Source organism: Anolis carolinensis, unplaced genomic scaffold (assembly GCF_035594765.1).
Source record: "Anolis carolinensis isolate JA03-04 unplaced genomic scaffold, rAnoCar3.1.pri scaffold_13, whole genome shotgun sequence".
NCBI classification, from domain to species: domain Eukaryota; kingdom Metazoa; phylum Chordata; class Lepidosauria; order Squamata; family Dactyloidae; genus Anolis; species Anolis carolinensis.
The window spans coordinates 8,202,953-8,218,992 of record NW_026943824.1 but is presented as its reverse complement, the minus strand read 5'-3'; the positions used below and the strand labels follow the sequence as shown (position 1 = coordinate 8,218,992).

The following is a 16,040-nucleotide window of genomic DNA, read 5'->3' as shown; positions in this document are numbered from 1 at the left end:
GTCTCCTGGCCATGACCATTTAGGAACTGCTGCAGGGACCGTTGACATTTTATCTTGTATGTGGTTTTTATGACTTGTTTTTATGGTTTGATTATTGGTTTCATTGGTTTTCTTGTCTTGTTTTTATTGTTCTGTTTGGGCTTGGCCCCATGTAAGCCGCCCCGAGTCCCTTCGGGGAGATGGGGCGGGGTATAAGAATAAAATAATAATAATAATAATAATAATAATAATAATAATAATTACTATTATTATTATTATAAAGGCCTATTCCGCCTGAACGACTTTTGCCACCCCCTGACATCACAAGTGCCCTTCCCTTCCCTCTTTGCCAGTTTGCGGCATTGAATTCCACCAACCAGCAGTAGGTGGATGGAGATGTACTAGTTTCAGGAGTAGATGGAACTGACATGCGTCATCATTTTGCATTAACTGTTTTCAACTGTTTCCACAGTCTTTAAGCCTGAAGAGCTGCGCCAGGCGCTCATGCCCACCTTGGAGGCCCTCTACCGCCAGGACCCAGAGTCTCTGCCTTTCCGGCAGCCAGTGGACCCTCAGCTCCTGGGCATCCCGGTACGTAGGGCTTGGAGGGAGTAAGCTGGGAGGGATCCCAGGGTTGCTTCCCTGCCTGGGGGAGAGGCGGACCAGGCCAGTTAGATGCGAAAGCTAGGCAGCCCTTCTCTGCCCCACTCTGCTCCAGGGACAGATGGGAGGTTGGAGGCCTTGGCTCCTGGAGGGAAGGCCTGGCAGTGGAGCTGCCCTTCCTCTTCCCCGCTTCCTCCTGCTGCTGCCTTTGGGGTCCCCTCAGAAAAACTGGGTCCTCACCGAAGCCAACCTCTCCTCCTCCCTTCCTCTGAAGGACTATTTTGACATTGTGAAGAGCCCCATGGACCTGTCCACCATCAAGCGCAAGCTGGACACGGGGCAGTACCAGGAGCCCTGGCAGTACGTGGAGGACGTCTGGCTGATGTTTAACAATGCCTGGCTCTACAACCGCAAGACCTCCAGGGTCTACAAGTTTTGCACGAAGCTGGCGGAGGTCTTCGAGCAGGAGATCGACCCTGTCATGCAGTCCCTGGGATACTGCTGTGGACGCAAGGTGTGCCTCCCCTCCCCCCAAAGTTTGCCAATACCTGATAAACATTATCTGAGCCACAGCTGCCTCAGGTCTCTTGGACAGTTTGGATTTGTGGGATCCCGTGTTTGGTGTGATGATATCTCCATCAATGTAAATATATAAAGTGTTCACAAAGATCAAAAGTGGTAAAAAATGAGGAGAATCTGCAGATAGATACAGGAGCAGTGTGTGTGAAAAGTCATGTGGCCGAGGAGACCCATCTCCCTCTGTGTCTTCTCTTTTGCAGTATGAGTTCTCTCCTCAGACCTTGTGCTGCTATGGGAAGCAGCTCTGCACCATTCCCCGCGATGCAGCCTATTTCAGCTACCAGAACCGGTAAGCCCTTCTTCTCTCCGTCTTTCGCTCCACCGGAAGCCAGGACCAGGGGGGCATGTGCTACTTAAAATTGTGTGACAGGCTCCTAGTCAGTTGCAGAGCCTCCTTGGATTGAGTGATGGGTGATTATGGCAAGATGGGCTTTGGCTGCCTTCCCAGCCCCAGGTTTCTGGGCCCAGTTCTTTACTGGGCAGACTGCGGTCCCTCTTTTTCCCCTTGTCGTTTGCTTGTCTTTCTGCTCTGTCTTGTCTTGCTGTCTGTGTCTTACGACTGCTTCTGTCTGTCTGTCTGTGCTGTCTGTCTGCTCCCCTCCCTTCTGTCCACCAACTGACCAACGCCGCTTCCTTCCGGCCGCGCTGACTCCTTCCTTTGCTTGGCCGGCTGTGTCTTGTGACGGACCAGTTCACCCCAATATGGCCTTCTTGCTGACAGGTACCACTTCTGTGAGAGATGCTTCACTGAAATCCAGGGGGAGAATGTTACCCTGGGCGACGACCCGGCTCAGCCTCAGACGTAAGTCATCGCTCATTTTTGAAGTGCAGCTCCAGCCAAAAATATATATCTTTAAGCTTTGAGAAGCATAGGGAAGGCTGAGCACTCCTATTTATTTATTTACAGTATTTATATTCCGCTCTTCTCACCCCAAAGGGGACTCAGGGCGGATCACATTACACATATAAGACAAACATTCAATGCCTTGACATAGAACAAAGACAAACGCAGGCTCCGAGCTGGCCTCAAACTCATGACCTCTTGGTCAGAGTGATTGGTCTCAGCTGGCTGCAGCTGGCTGCTCACCAGCTTGCACCACAGCCCGGGCCTATGGTGCTTCCTTTGCTGCCTGTGCCTCTGTTCAGAAGATTTCATGTCACTTTCTGTCTCTTGATAATTGAATTTTGAAAAATTTGGGTTATCGTTGAAAGGATTGGAGATAAAGCTTTTCCCCATGATAATGACTTTTCCGGGACTGAATTTCCCTTCTTTCTGGGGGGGAGATTTCTCTCACTTCCTGTTGTTGCAGCCTTGTCCTTAACTAGGATTCGTTTATAAGTCAGATGTTTGTAACTACCTGTACTGTATCATATTTTAATTTTTAAACTTCTTGACACAAGGATGCAGTTGGTTTTTTCTTATTTTATATCTATAATTTCCTGCCTTTCTTCTGTTTTCAATTTGTATCATGTCATGTTTGCTGCTAGTCACTTGTAGTTCCAATAACAGGAGAAAGAGAAAGGTAGATATAATAATAATAATAATAATAATAATAATAATAATAATAATAATAATAATAATAATAATAATACAGTAGAGTCTCACTTATCTAAGCTAAACGGGCTGGCAGAAGCTTGGATAAGCGAATATCTTGGATAATAAGGAGGGATTAAGGAAAAGCCTATTAAACATCAAATTAGGTTATGATTTTACAAAGTAAGCATCAAAACATCATGTTATACAACAATTTGACAGAAAAAGTAGTTCAATACGCAGTAATGTTATGTTGTAATTACTGTATTTACGAATTTAGCACCAAAATATCACGATATATTGAAAACATTGACTACAAAAATGGCTTGGATAATCCAGAAGCTTGGATAAGCGGGGTTTGGATGAGTGAGACTCTACTGTAATAATAATAATAATAATAGTAATAATAATCCCGGTGGTGATGGGCACACTGGGTGCCGTGCCAAAAGATCTCAGCCGGCATTTGTAAACAATAGACATTGACAAAATTACGATCTGTCAACTGCAAAAGGCCACCCTACTGGGATCTGCACGCATCATCCGAAAATACATCACATAGTCCTAGACACTTGGGAAGTGTTCGACTTGTGATTTTGTGAAACGAAATCCAGCATATCTATCTTGTTTGCTGTGTCATACAATAATAATAATAATAATAATAATAATAATAATAATATTGCAGAGCTGCAATTAACCCGTTCCCTGTCTTTCTCTGTCTGCAGAACAATTTCAAAAGATCAATTTGAGAAGAAGAAGAATGACACGCTGGACCCAGAGCCGTAAGTGTTCACTGGTCAGAAACCAAAAGTGATTTACGGAGAATGTTTTGGACCTTTTGTGGCAGAGCAACACTAAAATAAAAAGCAGTTCCTAATCAAATAACAATGTTTTAGAATTCCAGTGTTTTACAATACTCCATACTGCTAAAAATGCTTTCATTTTTATTATTCTTTGTTCTCTTATATTTTTTTTTGCTTTTTTTCATATTTCCTTGCTCAGTTTTGTGGACTGCAAGGAATGTGGACGGAAGATGCACCAGATATGTGTCTTACACTACGATATTATTTGGCCTTCAGGGTAAGTGGCTTTGGAGGTTTGGGCACCCAGTTATGCTTGGTCCTTTGTAACGCTAGAAAAGCGTTAAAAGCTCTAACTGAAAAGTCATTGGGTTTTTTAATGTTGAGATGGTCATGATGGGTCTGTATGCCAAGTTTGGTCCAGATCTATTGTCGGCAGGAGTCAGTCACAGGGCTCTGTGGATGTGGAAGCAATCTTGGAAAATACATAGATAGGTACCATGTTTCCCCGAAAATAAGACAGTGTCTTATATTAATTTTTGCTTCCAAAGATGTGCTAGGTTTTATTTTCAGGGGATGTCTTATTTTTCCATGAAGAAGAATTCACATTTATTGTTGAACAAAAAAATGAACATTTATTATATACTGTACAGTAGTTGCCATCACAAACCAGCATAACCAGACAAACTGTTAATCCTATCAAGAATTTCTTGTTACTACCATTATTTCCATGTACAACTGGTATGTATATTTACCAATCCTGAGTGCTCTGGTGTTCTGTTTGGCAGGCGCTGGGCATGCTTCCAAACAAAAACTTTGCTAGGTCTTACTTTCGGGGGAGGCCTTATATTTAGCAATTCAGCTAGGTCTTATTTTTCGGGGATGTCTTATTTTCGGGGAAACAGAGTAGATACATACATATGTATTTTGACTTTTATTATCTCCATAGATAGATGGTTGTGGTGACGATGATTGCTGTTAATTGCCAGTGCGGTGGTGAAACAAGTTCGCCCCAACTCACACTTCGTTTATGTTTTTTAGGTTTGTCTGCGACAACTGCTTGAAGAAAACCGGACGAACCCGCAAAGAGAACAAATTCAGTGCCAAAAGTAAGTGGGGTGTGTGTGTGCACTTGGCAACGGGGCTCTCCATTTTCCTCTCACAGCTTTTTAAACCAGGGAGGATGTTGGGAGTGTAGGGAAGGGGGCCTCTGGTTTGCAGAACTGCCCGACTCTTTGGGGCAAGATGTTCAGTTACAAGCTGCATGAATTCTGTAGTGAAGATGTATTCTCATGGCCTCCTTCCTTCAGGGTTGCAGGCCACCCGTTTGGGGAACCACTTGGAGGAGCGAGTGAACAAGTTCCTGCGGCGGCAGAACCATCCGGAGGCTGGGGAGGTTTCTGTCCGCGTCGTAGCCAGCTCCGACAAGACCGTGGAGGTGAAGCCGGGGATGAAGTCACGGTGAGTGCCTTGGACTCACTTCCAATTGTCCTGCGAAGGGATCAGTGCCGCCATCTGCCTCTGGGCCTTTCTTTCCCTCCTTTTGGCTCCAGCAAGAAAACTGGAGGCAAAGGGCGGCATTTGGGGGGCCAGTCCTTCTGCAGAAGATGCAAGGGCTCTGTCTTAAATCAAGCGCAATGTTGAAGAGATAAACAAACACTATAAAGGTTCAAAACATAAAAAGAGATGTGTATATTAGAGCAACTTGCAAAGACCACAGAAATAGTCAGGCCTCTCTGAGTATAGAGCTATCTTCCTTCTATGTAAAAAGGATAAGCGAATACTATAAATTTTCAAAACATAAGTTGCACTATGTAATTCAGAGCACCATATACATACAATATTACCTGAGAGTTAACAAAAATAATGAAAATAATAAGTACAGTCAACTGTTATAATCCACAGTAGTATCTTCCAGACTGTAATAGTCTCCACTATTTATACATTAATTGAATTTGGCAACCAAAATAATATAAACACATTCAACCTTTGCAAAATAATATTAGTTAATATATCTTTTAAGACTTCACAGGTATTGTGTGTATTTATCATTAAATCAAGTGCAAACCAAACTGCTTTGCCCTTGGAAGATTCTCTCCCTTCTCCTCCTTTAATATAAACTAAACAATTTAAAAAGCTACATTAAAACTAAAGAAAGGGAGAAATCTGAGAGAATATAGAATCATAGAATCATAGTAGAGTTGGAAGAGACCACATGGGCCATCTAGTCCAACCCCCTGCTAAGAAGCAGGAAATCGCATTCAAAGCACCCCCGACAGATGGCCATCCAGCCTCTGCTTAAAAGCCTCCAAGGAAGGAGCCTCCACCACGGCCCCGGGGAGAGAGTTCCACTGTCGAACAGCTCTCACAGTGAGGAAGTTCTTCCTGATGTTCAAGTGGAATCTCCTTTCCTGTAGTTTGAAGCCATTGTTCCGTGTCCTAGTCTGCAGGGCAGCAGAAAACAAGCTTGCTCCCTCTTCCCTATGACTTCCCTTCACATATTTGTACATGGCTATCATGTCTCCTCTCAGCCTTCTCTTCTGCAGGCTAAACATGCCCAGCTCTTTAAGCCTCTCCTCATAGGGCTTGTTCTCCAGACCCTTAATCATTTTAGTCGCCCTCCTCTGGACGCTTTCCAGCTTGTCAACATCTCCCTTCAACTGTGGTGCCCAAAATTGGACACAGTATTCCAGGTGTGGTCTGACCAAGGCAGAATAGAGGGGGAGCATAACTTCCCTGGATCTAGACGCTATTCCCCTATTGATGCAGGCCAGAATCCCATTGGCTTTTTTAGCAGCCGCATCACATTGTTGGCTCATGTTTAACTTGTTGTCCACGAGGACTCCAAGATCTTTTTCGCACACACTGCTGTCAAGCCAGGCGTCCCCCATTCTGTATCTTTGATTTCCATTTTTTCTGCCGAAGTGAAGTATCTTGCATTTGTCCCTGTTGAACTTCATTTTGTTAGTTTCGGCCCATCTCTCTAGTCTGTCAAGATCGTTTTGAATTCTGCTCCTGTCTTCTGGAGTGTTAGCTATCCCTCCCAGTTTTGTGTCGTCTGCAAACTTGATGATCGTGCCTTCTAACCCTTCGTCTAAGTCGTTAATAAAGATGTTGAACAGAACCGGGCCCAGGACGGAGCCCTGCTTGTGGCACTCCACTTGTCACTTCTTTCCATGATGAAGACGACGCATTGGTGAGCACCCTTTGGGTTCGTTCGCTTAGCCAATTACAGATCCACCTAACCGTAGTTTTGTCTAGCCCACATTTTACTAGTTTCCTTGCCAGAAGGTCGTGGGGGACTTTGTCGAAGGCCTTACTGAAATCCAGGTAGGCTACATCCACAGCATTCCCTGTATCGACCCAACTCGTAACTCTATCGAAAAAAGAGATCAGATTAGTCTGGCATGACTTGTTTTTGGTAAATCCGTGTTGACTATTAGCAATGACCGCATTTGTTTCTAAGTGTTCGCAGACCACTTCCTTAATGATCTTTTCCAGAATTTTGCCTGGTATTGATGTGAGGCTGACCGGACGGTAATTGTTTGGGTCGTTCTTTTTTCCCTTCTTGAAGATAGGGACCACATTCGCCCTCCTCCAATCTGCTGGGACTTCTCCCGTTCTCCAAGAACTCTCGAAGATAATTGCCAGTGGTTCTGAAATAACTTCCGCTAGTTCCTTCAGTACTCTTGGGTGTAGCTGATCTGGCCCTGGGGACTTGAATTCGTTTAGAGAGGCCAGGTGTTCAGTTTTCCCTCACTACTTTGCGATTCACTTTTTGCAGATTTGCTGTTTTGAGGTTTTTCAATAAACTCTAAAAGACTATTATAAATCATAAAATATTGCAATTTACAGTCTAAGGAAGGAGAAGCCAAATGGAGAGAAAAGGAGCCCAAGGGGCAATGGGAGGAAAAGGAGGTGATTTATCAACAAAAGATTGGTTGATAAAGACTTAAAATAGTGTATAACTACTAAAATAATGTATAAATATTAAAATAAATATAGTGTCCCTACTTCGCGGATTTTCACTTATTGCGGAAGGTCCCGGAACCTAATCCCAGCAATAAGTGAGGGAACACTGTAGAACTGAAACATAAAAGGTGCTAAAAACGAACGCATAGGAAAAAGAATAAGAAAAGTAGTCAATTACAATAATTGCAATTGATTTTCAATGTTTTTAACGCTTAATATTTTTCTTCTTTGTGGTGTCTGAAACTCGCGCATATGGGTTTACTTTGTGCATGTGCAATGCAGTTCGGAACCTTCTAGATTTTTTCTTATGGAAACATTTTGATGGTAGCCCCGCCTATATCTTATTTCTGGAGGTTATTATGCTTTGTGTGATTTTTGTCTTGTATTTTATGTTAAATGTGTTTTAATTTGTATTATATTATATTTATACACTGTATTTGCCATGTGGCTACTGTTGGTGCTGCTTTTGGTGCTGCCTACTATTTATATCTTATTTCTGGAGGTTATTATGCTTTGTGTGATTTTTGTCTTGTATTTTATGTTAAACATATTTTTATTTGCATTGTATTATATTTATACACTGTGTATTTGTCATGTGGCTTCTGTTGGTGCCGCCTACTATTTATATCTTATTTCTGGAGGTTATTATGCTTTGTGTGATTTTTGTCTTGTATTTTATGTTAAACATATTTTTATTTGCATTGTATTATATTTATACACTGTGTATTTGTCATGTGGTTTCTGTTGGTGCCGCCTAGTATTTATATCTTATTTCTGGAGGTTATTATGCTTTGTGTGATTTTTGTCTTGTATTTTATGTTAAACATGTTTTCATTTGTATTGTATTATATTTATACACTGTGTATTTGCCATGTGGCTTCTGTTGGTGCTGCGGAGTTCCTCCATTTCTGTGCAGAGAGCAGTCTGGCTGCTGTGATTATATATTGGAACAGTCTCATACAGTCCTTTCTCTCATTCAGATGAAGTAGGAAAGTCTCAGATTTTAACTGGATATTTCATCCCAGAAGTTTCTGCATTATCATATGCATTTGTTCTTGGAAGATTCAAAGAAGTCGCCCTCGATGCGCAGGTTTATTATACTGTTGTAGGAATCCAGAGCTGGAATGGGCCTCAGAGGCCCTTTTGCCCTTGCTGCCATCTCTAAGGATGTTGAAATTGAATGCACAGATGTCTATAATCCACAGTGAAACGGAAAAAGGAAAAGTATGGTATATAATATAGTTTAAAGTTACTAATTTATAAGTTCTATATTTGTAAGTTTTATATTTCTGTAGTAATATAATCTATATATATAAAAGAGTGATGGCATCAGGGCAGCGGACAAAACAACAAAACTACAGGCCCCCCAACCTCGAAATTTGACAACACAATCCATCATTCACGGCTCTAGGTTGATACAACAAAAAAGAAAAGAAAAATAAAGTCCTAATTACAGGGAGAAGAATAATAGTTTTTATCCAATTGCTGCCAGTTTGAAGGCTAAGCTCCGCCCACTTGGTCTCCTAGCAACCTACTCAGCCCAGGGGACAGGCACAGTTAGCCCTCACTTAGGCCTCTTCCACAGATTATCTGATTTTAACTGGCAGTGTAGACTCAAGGCCCTTCTACACAGCTATATAACCCATTTAGAATCTTATATTATCTGCTTTGAACTGGATTATCTTGACTCCACACTGCCATATAATCCACTTCAGTGTGCATACTAAACATAAAGACAGCCATACAACAGACATTCAATACCATCACTACCTCAACAATTTCTCACCAACACCACCAGACAACGTCACAGCAACGCGTGGCCGGGCACAGCTAGTCTTTTATATATCCAATCTGTAACACCAACTTGTATCCAACTTGTATAAGAAAGGGGTTGTGGTGACGTACCTACTTAAGTCTGAGCTGGATTTAAATGAAGTCAGTGATAAACCATAACCCTATCCCTGTTGTATATCCAACAACTAATGTTAATCTATTTGCAGAATTTGTTCCAAAAAAAGAAACGTATATTCTAAATTAAGTATCCAATAATTATATTATTATGCAACTGGAATTGTATAACTCTTTAACATAAATGTATAACATGGCAACACTTCACATAAGTATACCTATAAACTTGTTGCAGTTTCAGGTTTGACACATAAGGTAAATGAAACCCAACAAAAAAATTTTTAACATCTTGATAATATTCTCAAATGCTGCTGGAGTTTTTATCCAACTGGGTTTGTACACTTCTTAACATAAATATGTATACTTTTGTAACACTTCCTTTAAAACTATTCCTTTAAAACTATTGCAGTCTCAAATTGTAATCTCTAAGGATGTGCCAGGTTTCCTTGGGAATCACAGAAGCCTCTAAGGCTCTGACTCCCTCCTCTTCTTCAAACACAGGTTCGTTGACTCCCGAGAGATGTCGGAGGCTTTTCCCTACCGGACAAAGGCCCTCTTTGCTTTTGAGGAGATTGACGGGGTCGATGTCTGCTTCTTCGGGATGCATGTCCAGGAGTACGGCTGGGACTGCCCCCCTCCAAACACCAGGTGAGGCTTCGGGGTGCAGCGGGAGACCCTGTTTTTCCCCCTCTCCCTGTTCCTGCTCTCTGTCCCCTCACTGGTCTGGAAAGAGAGCAACACGGGCATGGTTTCCCTGAGGAGAAAGATGGCACAGGGAGGACTCTTGCTTCCTCCCTCCGTCCTTGGCTGAGCCTCCTTCTCCCTCATCTCTGCTCGCAGGCGTGTCTACATCTCCTACTTGGACAGTATCCACTTCTTCCGCCCAAGATGCCTTCGGACTGCAGTATACCATGAGATCCTCATTGGGTACCTGGAGTATGTCAGAAAACTGGGGTGAGTGTCCTGTTGGGAGTCTCTTGGTGGCTCGGCCTCCTCTTCCCTCGATGCTTATTTCCCCAAATCGGAGGCATCCCTACATAGAGGGAGGTGGGGGGACCATGCACAGTGAGGTGGAAGGGACTGACCAGAGGGCTTCTTCTTCCATGTGCAGGTATGTGACAGGCCACATCTGGGCCTGCCCTCCCAGCGAAGGGGATGACTACATCTTCCACTGCCACCCTCCTGACCAGAAGATCCCGAAGCCCAAGCGCCTGCAAGAGTGGTACAAGAAGATGCTGGACAAGGCCTTTGCTGAGCGCATCATCCACGACTACAAGGTGGGGGTCTGGAGGGGTGGGGCAGGGGCAGTCTGCCTGGCGCCACGGAGTGACCGCCCCACACCGGACACATTAAAGACGCAGAGGACCACTTTCTCCACAGGACATCTTCAAGCAGGCGACTGAGGACCGACTGACCAGTGCCAAGGAGCTGCCGTACTTTGAGGGCGACTTCTGGCCCAATGTGCTGGAAGAAAGCATCAAGGAGCTGGAGCAGGAGGAGGAAGAGAGGAAGAAGGAGGAGAGCAGCGCTTCAGGGGAAACCACAGAGGTGACCAGCTGGGGCCCCACGGTTTGGGGTTGAGGGAGGGCTGGAGGTCTGGTCTTTGGAGGCCAAAGGGCGGCTTGAGTGGCCTGCTCTGTGTCTTGTAGAAGAGCTAAGGGACAGCAAAAAGATAGGAGACTTGTGTGGGGGTGGGGGGATGTGGTGGAGCTTCCCTGGCTGCCCCCCTCTTTCCTTGTATCCTCAGCCTCCTTCTATCCATTCCTCCATCCCCTCCCTCCGGATGACTGCCTTGACACAAGGCAGAATATCCAGGTACCATGGAGTAGGTTATGTCCAGAAAAGGCCAAATGTTTGACTCTCTGGGACCAAATGGCACGGTGCATGATAAGTAGAGCAGCCTCCTGGCATTTTGCAGGGAAGTCAAGGGGACAGCAAGAACGCCAAGAAGAAGAACAACAAGAAGACCAACAAGAACAAGAGCAGCATCAGCAGGGCCAACAAGAAGAAGCCCACTTTGCCCAATGTCTCCAACGACCTCTCGCAGAAGCTCTATGCCACCATGGAGAAGCATAAGGAGGTACAGCGGGAGGCAGAGGAGGGGCAGTGAGTGGGGGGAGGGCCTTGGGGCCCCCTTGGAAGCCCCACCCCTCAGCCAGGGGCCTCGCCAGACTCACTGTTGGTGCTTGGCTTGCTGCGGGTTCTAGAAAATCTTTTGGGGTATCTTGATGTTGCAACAGTCCCAGCGGGCTGTGCATCTGAACTAAATGCACCTGGATGAGTAATATGTTTGCGATAGCAGTGGATGGCATCTTTACAAGATACCTGTGGCCTTTCTTTGAGAAAGTGGGCTAAAGTCAGCAGGAGCTTCACTTGGGGGGAGGGTAGTGTTTAAGAAGGGCGGGGGGGGGGCTCCCCTTCCTCTCTCCAGTCCCTAGTCGTAAGGTAGAACAGTGCACCCTCCACTTTGCTGACTCTCTGACCTCCCCCTCTCCCAGGTCTTCTTTGTAATCCACCTACATGCTGGCCCTGTGGTCAACACCTTGCCGCCCATTGTGGACCCGGACCCGATGCTGAGCTGCGACCTGATGGACGGCCGCGACGCTTTCCTGACCTTGGCCCGGGACAAGCACTGGGAGTTCTCCTCCTTGCGGCGCTCCAAGTGGTCCACCCTCTGTATGCTGGTGGAGCTGCACACCCAGGGCCAGGACCGCTTCGTCTACACCTGCAATGAGTGCCGGCACCATGTCGAGACCCGTTGGCACTGCACCGTCTGCGAGGTGAGCAGCAACAACAGTAGTAGTAGTAGTAGGCTCAGATCTACCAGTTGGGCCCTTGGGGCAGTGGCTAGGCTGAGGCAATTGAGGAGGAACCAGGGGAAGCAAAAGTCTGGGAAGTCAGATTCACTGGGCCTTGCTTTGCTGTCTTTGGGTTGGAGGTGCCCCCAGGACTTCATTTGTTCCTCTCTTTTGTGTATATTGAGTCTGGCTTAAGAGGGGAAAGCAGGGTCCAAATAGTCCTTGTCAGCACATTCACGTGCCTCCTACTGCCTTCCAGGATTACGACCTGTGCATCAACTGCTACAACGCTAAGAATCATGAGCACAAGATGGTCAAGTGGGGCCTGGGCCTGGACGACGACGGTGGGGGCAGCGGCCAGGGCGAGGCGCAGTCCAAGAGCCCCCAGGAGTCGCGTCGGCTAAGCATCCAGCGCTGCATTCAGTCCCTGGTGCATGCCTGCCAGTGCCGCAATGCCAACTGCTCGTTGCCCTCCTGTCAGAAGATGAAGCGGGTGGTGCAGCACACCAAGGGCTGCAAGCGCAAGACCAACGGGGGCTGCCCGGTCTGCAAGCAGCTGATTGCCCTGTGCTGCTACCATGCCAAGCACTGCCAGGAGAGCAAGTGCCCCGTGCCCTTCTGCCTCAACATCAAGCACAAGCTCCGCCAGCAGCAGATCCAGCACCGCCTCCAGCAGGCCCAGCTCATGCGCCGCAGGATGGCCACCATGTCCACACGCGTGCCTCCGCAGCCGCAGGCACAGCAGCCGCCACAGCAGCAGCAACAGCAGCAGAGCTTGCCTTCGCCTACCTCAGCCGCCCCCGGGACTCCCACCCAGCAGCCGCCCAGTGCCCCGCAGACCCCGCCCCAGCCCTCCCCTGTCGGCATGGCGACCACCGCCTTTCCTGGCAGGACTCAAGCCCCCCCGCTGCCGCCGGTCCCCCTCTCAGCCGGAAAGCCCACTCCCCAGGTGCCCGGCCCCCAAATGCCCTCCCAGCCGCCCCCTGGAGCCGTGGAAGCGGCTAGGCAGATCGAGATCGAGGCCGCGCAGCAGCAACAACAGCAGCAGCAGCAGCAACAACAGCAGCAGCAACAGCAGCAGCTCTATCGGGTCAGCAGCAATGGTTTACCCCCTGGGCGCCTTGGCCTGGTTAGCCCTGCATCCCTCGGGGCCCTGAACCCCCTCCAGCAACAGCAGCAACAACAGCAGCCACCGCAGCAGCTCCCGCCTCCTCAACCCCCACCGGTTGGCCTGAACGTAGCGCGCCCCAATTCGGCTGGCAGCGGCCCCATGATGCCAGGCCTGGGTCCTGGCCAGTGGTCCTCGGCTGCCCCCATGGCCCAGGTGGCCCCTCTACAGCCGGGTATGCCACGGCCAGTCCTCCCAATGCCTCCCCAGCAGCAGCCACCACAGCAGCAGCAGCCACAGGCGGTGGGGGTCCCTCGGATGAGTGGCGCGCAGTCGGCTCCCTCCCGCAGCATCGCCCCTAACGCCTTGCATGAGCTGCTCCGGACCCTCAAGTCCCCCAGCTCCCCACAGCAGCAGCAACAGGTGCTGAATATCCTCAAGTCTAACCCGCAGCTGATGGCCGCCTTCATCAAGCAGCGAACAGCCAAGTACGTGGCCAGCCAGCCCCAGCAGGCTCCAGCCCTCCAGCAGCCGCAACCGCAGCAGCAGCAGCCTCCACCTCCACAGGGGCTCCACGCTCAGCCAGGCCTGCAGAACGTGGGCACCATGGCAGCAGGGGTCCCTCGGCCAGGCCTCTCTGCCCAGCAACCAGGGATGGGGGCCCTCAGCGCCCAGGGCCAGGCCCTCAGCCTCATGAACTCCGGCGGCGGTCACGGCCCCAGCATGGCCGCCATGAGCCCCCAGTACCGGGAGATCCTGCGCAGGCAGCTGCTCCAGCAACAACAGCAGCAGCAACAGCAGCAGGGGGTGCCTGGGATGGGGGCCCACGGCCAATTCCCGCAGCCGCCTGGGCCCGTGGGATACTCCCAGGCCGCCTTGCAGCAGCAGCAGCAGCAGCAGCATCGGATGCAGCAGCAGCACCTCTCCCTGCCTATGGGGCCGATGGGACCCCTGAACTCGTTGGGCCCTGAGGGCAGCACGAGCCTGCAGCAGGCCCTCCAGCAGCGGCTCCTCCAGCAGCAGCAGCAGCAGATGAAGCCCCCGCCCGTGCCCCCGCTGATGGGCTCCCCCGGGGGCCCCCCCAACCCCATGAGCCCCCAGGGGCACCTGCTGCCCGGACAGCCCCCCAGCTCCACGGGGCCCGCGCCGCCCATGCTCCCTGGACAGCCCCCCCACGGCGGGCAGGTGCGCTCCCCGGCCCCGGTCCAGTCCCCCCGCCCCCAGTCGCAGCCCCCTCCGCCGCACTCGAGCCCCTCCCCCCGCGTGGCCCCCTCTCCGCAGACGGGCTCCCCGCTCTCGCTGCCAGGACTTGCCGGGGGGGGCTTGGACCCGGGGCACCTGGGGGGAGGGGCGGGAGGAGGGCCTCCCCCCGAGACGCAGAGCGCCATGCTGCCCCAGCTGAACCCCCCCAACCGGGCCGTCCTGCCGGGGGACCTCTCCCTGGTTGGGGGAGACGCCTCGGGGGGAGATACGCTGGAGAAGTTCGTGGAGGGCTTGTAGCCCCCCCCCCCCTTGGCTTTCCATTTGGACCCTTTGGACCGGGAGGAGAAAAGGGGGCCTCTTGGAAGAGGAGGCTCTGGACCCATTGCTTGGCCCCCGTTTCAAAACAAAGAATATATATTTTTTGTTAAAAGCCAGCCAGGTGTGGTTGAACTATCTGGTCTCTTCTTTTTGTTGTTCTTGTTGTGGGTTTCTTTCTTCTTCTTTTTTTTTAAGTTTTGTTGTTACTGTTGACTATTGCTTTTTAAAAGGGGGGGAGGATTAGTCCATTATATCCATATTTTTATTTGTAATTTCAAGACTAAGCGTTTGCGTTTATCAGAGAAGAAAACCAATCTCCAGAAATGCCACATCCTGGTGCACCCTTCTACTTTTCCGGCGTTCGATCGAAAGATTTCTTTCCCGTTCCGTCTTGAGCTCTGCGGGCGACCGAAAGTATTATTATTATTATTATAATTATTATGAATTGCCCTCGGAACAGATAGGAATTGGCTCTTGCAGACTCGCAGACGCACACAGCCTTTGTTGCCGATGCAAAACCTATAGCTTCGTTTCTGGGGGGAAACTAGTTTTGGATTTATAAAAGGAAAGAGAGGAAGAGGGACGGTCATTTCCGGGCCCGTTCATATTTTAACAGGGAAGAAATATATTCTTTTCTTTAACTCTTTGACGTGAAACTTGAAACGAGGAAAAGCAATTCTAGTGTAAATCATGCAAGCTCGAAAATTCCTATAAATATTTAAAAGAAATCCAAGATTCAATCACTGTATAGAATGGGGAGGGGGGACGGACTCATTTCTTACTTCTCTTAGGCATATTGTTAAATAAACGGTGTGCAACAGACAAAGAGGGTGGTCCTTGAATCCATGTACATGTTATTTACTGAGTGTTTGGGGACTTTTTTTGTTATGAAAAACGCTGTTTTCAACATTGTATTTGGACTATGCATGTCTCTTTTTTCCATTGTATATATAGTATTGCTTAAAGGTGATATAAATTACTGAAGTTTTTAACATGTATTCTGTTCTTTGAAACCCGTGTAAGAACCTTTTAAAGTCTTATTTATTTTCTCAGAGCCACGTTTTGTGTGATGGTCCCTCGTGCTTCCTAACAGCCTCAGGCCCCTTCCTTTCCCCCCTCAGCCGCTTAAGCGGCTGAGGGGGAAAAGGAAAGGGCCTGAGGCAGCTAGGAATTGTGGGCATTGAAGTCCAAGACATCTGGACTGATCTGGACATGCCTGATCTAGAGTAACGGCACATAGG

At 48.3% G+C, this 16,040-nt stretch overlaps 1 protein-coding gene across 1 annotated transcript in view; it reads left to right on the top strand.

Moving 5' to 3' along the window:
* The window catches only part of crebbp (CREB binding protein), a 28,402-nt gene extending 12,611 nt beyond the window's left edge, over nucleotides 1-15,791 (top strand). Inside the window, exons 17-31 of the mRNA XM_062964379.1 lie at nucleotides 452-570; nucleotides 857-1,096; nucleotides 1,362-1,450; nucleotides 1,883-1,963; nucleotides 3,418-3,474; nucleotides 3,695-3,772; nucleotides 4,534-4,601; nucleotides 4,803-4,953; nucleotides 9,874-10,020; nucleotides 10,213-10,326; nucleotides 10,484-10,649; nucleotides 10,753-10,920; nucleotides 11,291-11,452; nucleotides 11,871-12,152; nucleotides 12,430-15,791. Of these exons, the coding sequence (XP_062820449.1) occupies nucleotides 452-570; nucleotides 857-1,096; nucleotides 1,362-1,450; nucleotides 1,883-1,963; nucleotides 3,418-3,474; nucleotides 3,695-3,772; nucleotides 4,534-4,601; nucleotides 4,803-4,953; nucleotides 9,874-10,020; nucleotides 10,213-10,326; nucleotides 10,484-10,649; nucleotides 10,753-10,920; nucleotides 11,291-11,452; nucleotides 11,871-12,152; nucleotides 12,430-14,778 (4,271 nt within the window). The 3' untranslated portion in view covers nucleotides 14,779-15,791. The remainder of the gene's footprint in view (nucleotides 1-451; nucleotides 571-856; nucleotides 1,097-1,361; nucleotides 1,451-1,882; nucleotides 1,964-3,417; nucleotides 3,475-3,694; nucleotides 3,773-4,533; nucleotides 4,602-4,802; nucleotides 4,954-9,873; nucleotides 10,021-10,212; nucleotides 10,327-10,483; nucleotides 10,650-10,752; nucleotides 10,921-11,290; nucleotides 11,453-11,870; nucleotides 12,153-12,429) is intronic.
* Nucleotides 15,792-16,040: the final 249 nt, after the last annotated feature.